Raw genomic sequence first — 13,474 nt, 5'->3', positions numbered from 1 at the left:
TGTCCGTCCGTCTGTCTGTCGAAAGCACGCTAACTACCGAAGGAGTAAAGCTAGCTGCTTGAAATTTTGCACAAATACTTCTCATTAGTGTAGGTCGGTTGGTATTGTAAATGGGCTATATCGGTCCATGTTTTAAGATAGCTGCCACATAAACCGATCTTGGGTCTTGATTTCTTGAGCCTCTAGAGTGCGCAATTCCTATCCGATTGGAATGAAATTTTGCACGATGTGTTTTGTTATGAAGTCCACAACTGTGCCAAGTCTGGTTCAAATCGGTCTATAACCTGATATAGCTGCCATATAAACCGATCTTGGGTCTTGATTTCTTGAGCCTCTAGAGTGCGCAATTCTTATCCGATTGGAATCAAATTTTGCATGACGTGTTTTGTTATAAAGTCCAACAACTGTGCAAAGTGTGGTTCAAATCGGTTTATAACCTGATATAGCTGCCATATAAACCGATCTGGGGTCTTGACTTCTTCAGCGTCTAGAGTGCGCAATTCTTATCCGATTGGAATGAAATTTTGCAAGACGTGTTTTGTTATGAAGTCCAACAATTGTGGTTGAAATCGGTTTATAACCTGATATAGCTGCCATATAAACCGATTTTGCAAGACGTTTGTTATTGTTACTTTCAACAACCATGTCAAATAAAGTACAAGTCGGTTCATAACCTGATATAGCTGTCATATAAACCGATCTGGGATCTTGACTTCTTGAGCCTCTAAAGGTCGCAATTATTATCCCATTTGCCTGAAATTTTGTACGACGGATTCTCTCATGACCATTAACATACGTGTTTATTATACGCTGAATCGGTATATAGCCCGATACAGCTCCCATATAAATCGATATCTCTATTTTACTTCTTGATCCCACAAATGGCGCAATTCTTATTCGAATTGGCTGACATTTTACACAGATCTCCAACATATAATTTAATTGTGGTCCAAACCGGACCGTATCTTGATATCGCTCTAATAACAGAGCAATTCTTTTCTTATATCCTTTTTTTATACCCACCACCGAAGGATGGGGGTATATTCATTTTGTCATTCCGTTTGCAACACATCGAAATATCCATTTCCGACCCTATAAAGTATATATATTCTTGATCAGCGTGAAAATCTAAGACGATCTAGACATGTCCGTCCGTCTGTCCGTCTGTCCGTCTGTCTGTTGAAATCACGTTACAGTCTTTAAAAATTGAGATATTGAGCTGAAATTTTGCACAGATTCTTTTTTTGTCCATAAGCTGGTTAAGTTCGAAGATGGGCTATATCGGACTATATCTTGATATAGCCCCCATATAGACCGATCCGCCGATTTAGGGTCTTAGGCCCATAAAAGCCACATTTATTATCTGATTTTGCTGAAATTTGGGACAGTGAGTTGCGCTAGGCCCTTCGACATCCTTCGTCAATTTGGCTCAGATCGGTCCAAATTTGGATATAGCTGCCATTTAGACCGATCCTCAGATTTAGGGTCTTAGGCCCATAAAAGCCACATTTATTATCCAATTTGGATGAAATTTGGCACAGTGAGTTGTGTTAGGCCCTTCAACATTCTTCGTCAATTTGGCTCAGATCGGTCCAGATTTGGATATAGCTGCCATATAGACCGATCCTCCGCTTTAGGGTCTTAGGCCCATAAAAGCCACATTTATTATCCGATTTTGCTGAAATTTGGGACAGTGATTTGCGTTGAGTCCTTCGACATCCTTCGTCAATTTGGCCCAGATCGGTCTAAATTTGGATATAGCTGCCATATAGAACGATCCTCCGATTTATGGTCTTACGCCCATAAAAGCCTCATTTATTATCCGATTTTGCTGAAATTTGGGACAGTGAGTTGCGTTGAGCCTTTCGACATCCTTCGTCAATTTGGTCCAGATCGGTTCAAATTTGGATATAGCTGCCATATAGACCGATACTCCGATTTATGGTCTTAGGCCCATAAAAGCCACATTTATTATCCGATTTTGCTGAAATTTGGGACAGTGAGTTGCGTTGAGCCCTTCGACATTCTTTGTCAATTTGGCCCAGATCGGTCCAAATTTAGATATAGCTGCCATATAGACCGATCCTCCGATTTATGGTCTTAGGCCCATAAAAGCCACATTTATTATCCGATTTTGCTGAAATTTGGGACAGTGATTTGCCTTAGGTCCTTTGATATCTTTCTTCTATTTGGCCCTGATCGGTTCAGATTTGGATATAGACCGATCTCTCGATTTAAAGTTTTGGGCTCATAAAAAGCGCATTTATTGTCCGATGTCGCCGAAATTTGGGACAATGCCTTGTGTTGGGCCCTTCCATATTTGTCTTCAATTTGGCTCAGATCGGTCCAGATTTGGATATAGCTGCCATATAGACCGATCTCTCGGTTGAACAATGACTTGTACTTATAAGCATTTGGTCTAAATCGGATGATGTCTATAGAGCTGCTATGGGGCTTAAGGTATGCATTTTTCACTGGATTTTGACGAAATGTGGTTCACATATATACCCGAGGTGGTGGGTATCCAAAGTTCGGCCCGGCCGAACTTAACGCCTTCTTACTTGTTTTTAACTGAGGAGCGTATATCAGCAAGCGTCATCCTGCAAAGTCGTATCAAATTTGTAGGGATACCAAACTCAAACATGACCTGAAATACCTTTGAATGTATAGGGCGCGCGAATACGGCTTTGTAGTCAACAAAAATATGGTAGGTGTTGATTTATCCCTCTCGGGTCTTTTCCAGGATTTGGCGCAGAGTAAATATCTGGTCTATGGAGGATTTTACAGGTCTAAATCAACACTGATAGGTTCCAATTATTTTGGTGACTTTAGACTTTATTCATTCACAAAGTACACTCGATAGTATATTGTATGCTATGGAGAGGACACTTATTCTTCTGTAGTTGGCACATACCATCTTGTTCCCTTTCTTATGTACAGGACGTAGTGTGCTGAGGTTCCAATCATCAGAAATGCGTTCTTCTCGCCAAATTGTGCACACGAGTTGATGCATACGCCTTACCAGCGTATCGCCTCCGGTCTTACTAGTTCAGCCAACAACCCATCGGCTCCTGTTGCCTTATTGTTTTTTAGCCGGGATACTGCTACGTGGACCTCATTTTGACTAGGTGGTAGGCATTTTATACATTCATCAGGGATTGCTTCTGCGGTATACTCACGGCCATCAACGGATAACAGTAGCTGGGAAAGGTGTTATTTCCATATCCTCAGCACACTATCTGTATCAGTTACCAGATTTCCTTCTTTGTCTCTGCAGTAGGATGTGCCTGTACCATAGCCATCGGTTTGATGTTTAATTTTTTGGTAGAATTTTTGGACTTCTTTCTGGCACTTGTTGTGTTTTTCAGCTTTCCAACCTCCAGCTTCCGTGTGCGAACGTTTGCTGCAACAAGGTAATGGTCCGAATCGATGTTCGCCCCTCTGATCGATCATACATCTAACACGCTAGATGAATGCCTTCCATCTATCACAACATGATCTATTTGGTTACTCGTGTTTTGATCTGGTAACAGCCATGTGGCCGTGTGAATCCTTCGATGTTGGAATCTGGTGTGCTCACTACCATGTTCTTTGCGGCGGCGAAGTCTATTTGATTCAATCCAGGACTGTTGGGCCACAAATATTTTGCTTCCCTATTTTCGCATTAAAAATCTCCCATAACGATTTTAATATTACGGGCGGGACAGCGATCACATTCTGACCGTAAAAAATATCCTTGGTTTGATCGTTCTATCTTCCGTTGGGGCATGGGAGCAAATAAGGCTGATGTCGAAGAATTTGGCCGGATTGTGACTACCCTCTCATACACCGGAGTAAACCTGGAGACAAGGTGTTTCAGTCGCCGACTGACCACAAATCCACATATAAACCGATCTCCCGAATATACTGCTTGAGCCTATGGAGGGAGCAATTCTTCTCCGATTGGGCTGAGATTTTGCACGAGGACTTTTCCAAGGACCTCCAACAGATGTACCGAGTATGTTTCCAAACGGTCCAAAATCTTACATAGGTTCAATATAAACCGATCTTCTGAATAGATTTCTTGAGCCTCTAGAGGACGCAATTCCTATCCCAGCATATAAAAAAATCATGGGGATTTCTTGTTTTAACCTCCTATTATCCTTTTTTAGTTTCCGCCTATAAAGAGAATCAGTCCAAAGAACTTGACATATGCGATCCATGGTGGAGGGTATATAAGATTAGGCCCAGTCGAACTTAACACGCTTTTACTTGTTTTTATATCAGACTATATGACCCGGGCCCGCTGCGCCTTCTTTTACTTTATATGGACCAAAGTTTCCTTGGAATATTTATTTTCGACAATTAAATACCATGCTACGAAAATAGTATTTCGCTTGACTAACTGTTTAACAACATTAGTGCCTTTGTCCGAATCCCATATGATCTTTATTGTCTACGAATTTAAGTTTGGATGTAAGGTGTACTCCATTCTTAAAATACTTTATTTCAGCCCGTTACTCCCATGATATCTGATTTAGGGGTGTTTTCGGGGGTGAGGTGGTCTCCCAAGCACTTGGCCCTAAAAAAACATCAGCATCGTGCTCTTCGTTCGAAAACCATTTATTTTAACCCCATATTGCCATTGGTTTGGGGGAGTTTACACGATGAGGCGTATCCCAAACACATGGCCCAAAATAGGTTATCAAATTCGTTTTCTAATCTTAAATTCCACATATTGGCATGGTCGAAAAATGTTTACCCTTTGCGGGGTGTTTTTGGGAAGGGGTGCTGACCTAAATATATGGTCCTAAATTTGGATATCAAATTCGTATTCTACTCCCAAATACCTCTATTTGAGCCCTATATTGCCATGGTCACTAAAAAGTTGCTACTTGTGGGGTATTTTGGGAAAGGGGTAAACCCCCAGAAAATTGGTCCTGAAAGTGGGTATCAATTCTTGCTCTACACCCCAATACCTTTCATTTAATCTCCACATCGACATGGTTGGTAAATATGGCCGATTTAGGGGTGTTTCGGGGATTGGGGTGGTCCTCTAAACACTAAGCCCGGAAAATATTTCAGCAACGTTCTTTATTCTCATATATATTGGGTTGCTCAAAAAGTAATTACTTTTTGGGCAACCCAATATATATATATATATATCATTTATTTGAACGCCATATTTTGGGAAAGGGGTTGACCCCCAGAAAATTGGTCCCGAAAGTGGGTATCAATTCTTGCTCTACCCCCAATACCTTCCATTTAAGCTCCACATTGACATGGTCGATAAATATGGCCGATTTAGGGGTGTTTTAGGGATTGGGGTGGTCCCCCAAACACTAAGCCCGGAAAATATATCACCAACGTGCTCTATTCTCATATATCTATGTATCATTTATTTGAACCCCATATTGCCATTGGCCTCAAAATTGGATATCAAATTTGTTTTCAAATCTCATTTAAAATCTTTATTGCAAAAGTCAGCAAATATGTCCGGCTTGGGGTATTGGCCCTAAAAACTATAAATATTTAGTTTCACTTTATTTACGACCCAAATTGTCTTGGTGAGCTAAAACGTCCTATTTGGCGGTTATTATGATGGTGGAACGCCCCCTAGACAGTTGGTCCCTAATGTTGAAATCATATACGTGGTCTACTCCCACATACCTTTAATTTGAGCCCCATACTTCCATAGTCGGCAAACATGACCGGCTTGGGGGATTTTTTGAGGGATGTTGGGGGGAGTTGGCCTTGAAAATGTATATCGGATTCGTGTTCCACTTTAAAAACCCTCTTATTTGATCCTCATATTGCAAAAGTCAGCAAATACTTATAGACACTTTTCCCAAATATTGATATCAGATTCGTGCTTTACTCCCAAAGACCTTTCATTTTAGCCCCATATGGCAATGGTCGTAAATTTGTCCCCTTTGGGGGATGTTTTTGGGGAGAGGCGGCTCCCCAAACACTTGGTCCCATATGTGGATATCAGATTCTAATTCAACACTCAAATACATTCTACTTAAGTCCTGTTTGGGGGGTGTTTTGGGGAAGGGGTGGACCCCCAGAAACGTGGTCCCACATTTGGATATCAGATTCGTATTCTACTCGCAAATACCTTTCATTTGAGTCCCATATTGCCATGATCGGTAAATATGTCCAATTTAGGGGTGTTTTGGGGGTTGGGTGGTGTTGTGGGGGTGGGGTGGCCCCATAGACACTTTTCCCGAATATTGATATCATATTTGTGCTCTACTCCCAAAGACCTTTCATTTGAGCCCCATGTGGCTATGGTCGTAAATGTGTCCGCTTTGGGGGAGGTTTTTGGGGATAGGCGGACCCCCACACACTTTGTCTCATATTTGGATATCAGATTTTAATTCTGCACTCAAATACCTTTTATTTAAGCCCCATATTCCCATGGTCAGTAAATAAGTCCTGTTTGGGGGGTGCTTTGTGGAAGGGGTGGACCCCCAGAAACGTGGTCCCACGGTTGGATATTAGATTCGTATTCTACTCGCAAATACCTTTCATTTGAGTCCCATATTGCTATGGTCGGTAAATATGTCCGATTTAGGGGTTAGGCAATTGGTTCGACAATTAGATATCTAGTACGTTTTCTTATCCTAAATACCTTTCATTTGAGTCCCATATTGTCGTGATTGGTCTAAATATATGTTTGGTAGTTTTTAGGGTGGGGCGGGCCCCCTAGGTACCCCATCCGAAATTTGGATACCAAATTTTTATTTTTAGGGTACTATATGAGAGCACACACAAAATTTTGCTTAAATCGCACCACCCATCTCCGAGATCTGGCGTTTCTGAAAATTAGGGTAAGGGGAAGGGTATCAGATATCAAAAAATGTAGTACCCTATTTTCACCACGGGATCATTATGCACCATCTGTGAAAATTTCAAGAAAATCGGTTCAGCCGTTTCTGAGTCTATAAGGAACACACAAACATACAAACAAACCTACAAACAAACACAAATTGATTTTTATGTATAAGATTCATACACTACCCCCATATACCATTCGTTTATTTCCCATATCTACATATATGCCAGTTTGGGGTGTTTAGGAGTGGGGCGCGTACCCTGGTACTGGTACTGATTTCTGTTTTGAACTGAAACAATTTTTGAGCTCAACACTTGTTAAAATTAACTTAATTGGAGCAGTATTCAACCTCATAGAGCCCTAAACAATTATATGGTTGTTATGAGTTCAACAATTTCTTAACAGCTGCGAAATTGTTTATATATAGTATTAGTTAACTGTTAACTTCCCACAAGGAAAATATGAACTTACGAGCTACTGAAAAAATTGCTACTTTCGAACTCTTTGGAGGGTCCAATTGCAGTTTGGCGGACACACCTTTATTACACAATATATTTAGTTCCACATGTCTCCCACCCCCACCCTAAAAATCATCAGCTATATTGAAGAAGACAAATTTACGAAAACATTTCGATTTACAAAAACATTTCGATGCACGAAAACATTTCGATTTGTGAAAACATATGCGGTTCCATTTTAATTTTGATGCATGGTGACAAAATTTACAATGACTTTGCTGCAGTATGCGTTAGCATCCGATGATTCAGTTAAAAGTTATACGGATTGGGAGTCAAAAAATTTGAAAAACTGGATTTTTTTTGCATTTTTTGGTCAAACAAGTATTTTTAATTGATTCGTCTTTATTGAAAAAAACTTGGACTTGTGGAGTTCACACTGTTTAGAAAATCGGGCATTGTAGCAAGGACTGTATTATCTTGTCCGTGACGTCACATGGCCAAAGAGAAAGCTCCCTTAGCGTCACAGCAGTGGTCGAAACAATTTGTCTATCCATAATGTCCGGATGCATTAGATGTATCATTAAACCGCTGCATCAGATAATGTCGTCCTCAGTGCGGCTGTGATGCACAAACAAGCCATCCTTTGTATCCACTTGAATATTGAACAGTAGGTGGATTTTTGAAGCGCTGTCAACCAACAGAGGTACAACTAACATTCCACAGACCTTAAATATCAATTCTACATTGATGGATTTGGTCCAGTAGAACAGCTGTCAAATAGAACATATGTGTCAGCCGGTGCGCACCTAGCATTAACATGTGTTTGTTGTTCATCGTCAAATAGTCCATAAATTTGAATTTGTGGCAATTTAGTGAAAAAAATATTTGCGTTATTTATAGATTATGGCATGTATCAACAACAAAAAAATATCGTTTGTGACCTTTGCTCAAATGCTGTAGAAAAAATTGAGGCCAACGTAGCTTATTCCGAAAATGCAACAAAAAATTTAGTTTTATTTTTATAAATTACTATGTTGTCTTGTGATTGTTTTAATGTATGAATTGTCTGCGTCCACCTGCAACTCTACGAGACATACCATTTTTTGGAAACAATGTCTGTGCTCAGAAGATAAACTTATATAATATGATACAAGCTTAACTGAGCGATATGGAAGCTATACCTGTTTATTTATTTTATTTTTATTTTCCGAATTTTGTAATTTTAAAGCCCTAGAAGAGCCCATTCAATAAAATTACAATAAGCACTACTCTTAAAACTTCTTAAATTAATTGTATGTATTATATATATATATATATATATATATATTTTAATTAATAGAACGATAATCAGAACTAAAAAGAAAAAAACCAAAGAAAGAAAAAAAAAGTAAAAAGGCGTTAAGTTCGGCCGGGCCGAACTTTGGGTACCCACCACCTCGGGTATATATGTAAACCACCTTTCATCAAAATTCGGTGAAAATTGCATACCTTATGCCCCATAGCAGCTATATCAATACATGTTCCGATTTAGACCTAATACTAATAAGTAAAAGTTATTGTTCAATTGTATATAACAAAATATTGGTCTTTTTAGAAGTTATATCTAAAAATAAACCGATCTGAACTATATACGACACGGATGTCGAAGAGCATAATATAAATCAGTGTGCCAAATTTCAGTGCAATCGGAGTAAAAATGTGCCTTTTATGGGGCCAAGACTTTAAATAGAGAGATCGGTCTATATGGCAGCTATATGCAAATCATAATCGATCTAGACCAAATTGCAGAAATATGTGGAGGGCCTTAACATAACTCTTTGTCCCAAATTTTGGCAACATCGGACAATAAATGAATTTTTTATTGGCTCCAAAACCTAAAACCGAGAGATCGGTCTATATGGCAGCTATATCCAAATCTGAACCGATCTAAGCCAAATTGACGAAGAATGTTGGAGGGCCTAACACAACTCACTGTCCCAAATTTCCGCAAAATCGGATAATAAATGTGGCTTTTATGGGCCTAAGACCCTAAATTGGAGGATCGGTCTATATAACAGCTATATCCAAATCTGAACCGATCTAAGCCATATTGACGGAGGATGTCGAAGGGCCTAAGACAACTCACTGTCCCAAATTTCAGCAAAATCGGATAATAAATGTGGCTTTTATGGGCCTATGACCCTATATTGGAGGATCGGTCTATATGACAGCTATATCCAAATCTGGACCGATCTTTGCCAATTTGACGAAGGATGTCGAAGGGCCTAAGGCAACTCACTGTCCCAAATTTCAGCAAAATCGGATAATAAATGTGGCTTTTATGGGCCTAAGACCCTATATTGGAGGATCGGTCTATATATCAAGATATAGTCCGATATAGCCCATCTTCGAACTTAACCTGCTTATAAACAAAAAAAGAATCTGAGCAAAGTTTCAGCTCAATATCTCTATTTTTGAAGACTGTAGCGTGATTTCAACAGACAGACGGACAGACGGACGGACATGTCTAGATCGTCTTAGATTTTTACGCTGATCAAGAATATATATACTTTATAGGGTCGGAAATGGATATTTCGATGTGTTGCAAACGGAATGACAAAATGAATATACCCCCATCCGTCGGTGGTGGGTATAACAAAGAGAGAAAAAAAATCAAAGAGAAATCATCCTATTACATATCATCAAAGTGTCGAAGAAGTTTTTTTCGACATTTATCATTGGCATAATTGAAAACACGTAAGGAGTTAGGAAGTATATTAAATAGACGAGCTACTCTTATAGAGAACATCCCATCCCTATGGGGTAAAACTCTTGGTATGAGTATTTGATTATTTCGAGTAGAGTGAGAAAATGAGAACATATTTACCAGAAATGGGGGATCACGGGATTTAAAAATTTTGTAGAACATAATCAGATTTCTACATTTAACAAAATAATTGAAGCAACAACCAAGAAAGATTTTAACAAACGGGGATATATGATCGAATAACCTGCAAGAAAAAATGTGGCGTACTAATCTATTTAAATCAAGTTTAATCTTCAACATGTTACTTGCAGTGGTTCCAGAATATACCTTAAGGCAGTACGGGAGATGTGGCATTATAAGAGCATGAACCAGTCGTTCCTTAATATATCGAGGTAATACCAAGTCAGTCCAAAAAAGCTGGCGCAAGCCAAGAGTTATCTTGGCGATAACATTATCAATATGCAAATCGAATGCATATGGGGTACACCAATTCTCTATGGACTTAAATAAGTCGTTCAAAAACAAAATAAATAGGAGAGCACCGAGTACAGATATCTGAGGAACTCCGCTTTTAACCAGCAGCGTAGATGAAGTTATAGCACCTATCTGAACAAATTGTTTTCTATCAACCAAATAGGAAAACAAAAGTTTACAAGCGCTGTTACCAAGACCGTAATCTGTGGACAGCTTCTTAATCAGGACGAAGTAATCCACCCGATCGAAGGCTTTCTCTAGATCCAAGGACAGTAAAATACAGATATTGTGACAAGCCACGCAATTTCGAATTTGGTCGGTAAGATCTAAAAGCAACATGGACGTCCCTCTACCCTTCCTGAATCCGCATTTACAATCATGTACAAGCGAACTGCGGTCAATGCAGGTCAAAAACTGTTGCTTCAATACATGTTCCACTACTTTCGAAAACACCGACCGGCAGTAATGCTATAGGTCTATATTCCGATACATTACCAGTGCTCTTTTTTTCCTTATAGGGTTAATCCTAGCAATTTTCCAGCTGTTTGGAAATGTGGAGGTCATGGTTATGTTATTAACTAAAAAAGAAGAAAATCGGAAATAAATGGGAAAATTATCTTAAAAAACTTCATCGGGAACCTGTCATACCCAGCGCCATTAGATTTAACTGACATAAAAGCATCAAACAATTCGTCGGGAGTATTGCTGCTAAAAACACATCGTCTTGTACATCAGATTGGCTGTCTACAAATGAACGGTTCATCTCATTGAGCTCCATGGGAGAGTTGCCAGTAGTAACTGAGGAACTGGTTTTGAAAAGTACATTATCTCTAATGAATTTTCATAAACCCTTCTTAATCCTTCTTTTCACTCTCTTGGCGCGGTTCCTCAATTTGCAGTATGTTCTCCAGTTATCATCGCTTCTATCTCGAAAAAAACCTTTATATGCCAAATTCGCCATTGAATGCTGAAACCTGATCTCAGGACACTTGATCCAATTGTCCGTATCGTATTACTTCACAAACATCTTCTTCTTAAAAACGGAATGGATCCTATCTAAGCCGCACTCTAATAATTAAAGTTGATCATTAACATCAGTAGTAGAAAACATTCGTTCCAGCCGAGCTGAAGCCACTTTTTCAAGCAATTCTGTTTCACTGAATCTGTTGCAATCAAAAAACTCACAAAATTCATCATATCTCCCCACGGAGATGTTAAGAGAGATATATACAAAGGCATGCTTTGATATATAGGGGCAAATAACTTGACCGGTGCGGCACAAATATTGTGGTTATGACAGCAAAAGTTATCAATCAACGAGGTGGATTGATGGAAAACATCAATATGAGTCGGACAGCTGTTATGGAAAACAGGCACTCCCATTCTGTTGCAAGACTGCCTTATGGTAGCAGCGATGGAGAGATCAAAAGATTTTCGTTGAAGTCGCCCATTATCACAATATTCCTGTATCGAACAAGAAGGCTGGATATTTCGTGATCGAAAGAATCGAAATTGTCATTCGCTAGGTAACCTACACCTACTCAAATTTCTCCTGAATCAGTAATATCCTCAATAAATAAACTTTCTACCACTTCATAATTTGACCCCGAGTAAACGACCTTGTATTTCAATTTCTTTGAAATAAACAAAGCCACACCCCTCCTCTTCTGTCAGGTCAATCGTTCTTACAAAGGGCCGATTCAGACTATACTTGGCAGAGATATTGAGATCATCCACCTTACATGAATGGCCGATACAAGCAAAGTATATCTTCCTAAACAAGGGAGCCGGCCTTCCAGACACAGTTTGCAGTTCAATACATTCAAAACTTTTAGATGGCCTAGAGAATGCTGGAGTAAGACACTCATTCCTAAACTATCCCGGGCAAGTTATAACTTAATGATGACGTAAACTTGTTATGCAACTAGCAGCCTTTCTATTTTTTTGTAAAAACAAAGGCCTTTTCATAGGCCTTGCTTATGTCCTCATATCTGAATAGGCTGTTATATGTGGCATGTACCTCAACTGGCAAGTCATTGCGCTGTGCCTCAAGTTATTTCAATATGTACGTACATTTTTTTAGACAATTGATGTTATGTTATGTTAGTTACAGTAGTGTCAATGGTCAGGGAAAGTCAGACGAAACTGAAGCTGACTATTTTATTTTTCTATGGCAATATCTCAACAATTTCGGCAAATATTGGTGCATGCGGTTGGATCGAGAACGAATGAATGAATGAATGGTTGACTGTGGCTGGCTGGTTGGCTGACAACAGCCAAAGAAGAGTATACAAGCAAAGTAAAGTATGGCAAAATCTATACAACACTACGACCTTGCAATGCCCTTGAATGACACTGTTGTGTGCGCAAAGCAGAGCAGAGAAGCGCAAAATAATACCGAACACAACAACAATTTACAATTTAGTGAGCAGAACAGAGGGAGAATTGAACAGCCAAAACAGAGCCCGAATACAGAAAGAACATTGTGCGGCGGCAAATTCCCAATACGGGCCACCGTAAAACATTTGTATGGCGGGCGGCTACCAGACTCATACGAACGTGCGGCCAAAAATATTCGGTGGTGTATGACAACAATTATTACAAGAACAATTCGACGAAACAAGCAAAAATTGTAATCACATAAAGAAAAGAAATCAAGGTTTTCAAAATAAAGTTTAGAATCAGAAAATAACATAAATTAAAAAAAAAAAAACAAAATGTGTTTTAATAAAACAATTTTGTTGTTTTTATGAAAATGTTTACATCTTCGAAACAAAACGACAAGCAAAGAAAAGATCATTAATACAATTGCAATATACCTACCAATCTATTAAAAACTTTACAACAAAACCAACAACATATCAATTAGTGATGGTCAAAAAAAAAAAAATAATAATAACAAACAAATTGTTATTAACGTAATATAAGAAACACAAAAATTCTAAATTTTCAAGGCAAAAAAATAGTGTTTCGAAT

At 38.9% G+C, this 13,474-nt stretch overlaps 1 protein-coding gene across 3 annotated transcripts in view; it reads left to right on the top strand.

The window, feature by feature from the left end:
- The first annotated feature begins 12,564 nt into the window (after nt 1-12,564).
- LOC106093888 (uncharacterized) overlaps nt 12,565-13,474 on the top strand; it is a 60,612-nt gene continuing 59,702 nt past the window's right edge. For all 3 annotated transcript variants that reach the window (XM_059361023.1, XM_059361024.1, XM_059361022.1), the window contains exon 1: nt 12,565-13,130. In XM_059361023.1, coding sequence (XP_059217006.1) covers nt 12,805-13,130 — 326 coding nt within the window. In that variant the 5' untranslated portion in view covers nt 12,565-12,804. The remainder of the gene's footprint in view (nt 13,131-13,474) is intronic.

Source organism: Stomoxys calcitrans, chromosome 1 (genome assembly GCF_963082655.1).
Source record: "Stomoxys calcitrans chromosome 1, idStoCalc2.1, whole genome shotgun sequence".
In the NCBI taxonomy this organism is placed as follows: Eukaryota; Metazoa; Arthropoda; class Insecta; order Diptera; family Muscidae; genus Stomoxys; species Stomoxys calcitrans.
Note: the sequence above shows the minus strand (reverse complement) of the source record. Positions and strands in the feature narration are given on the sequence as shown.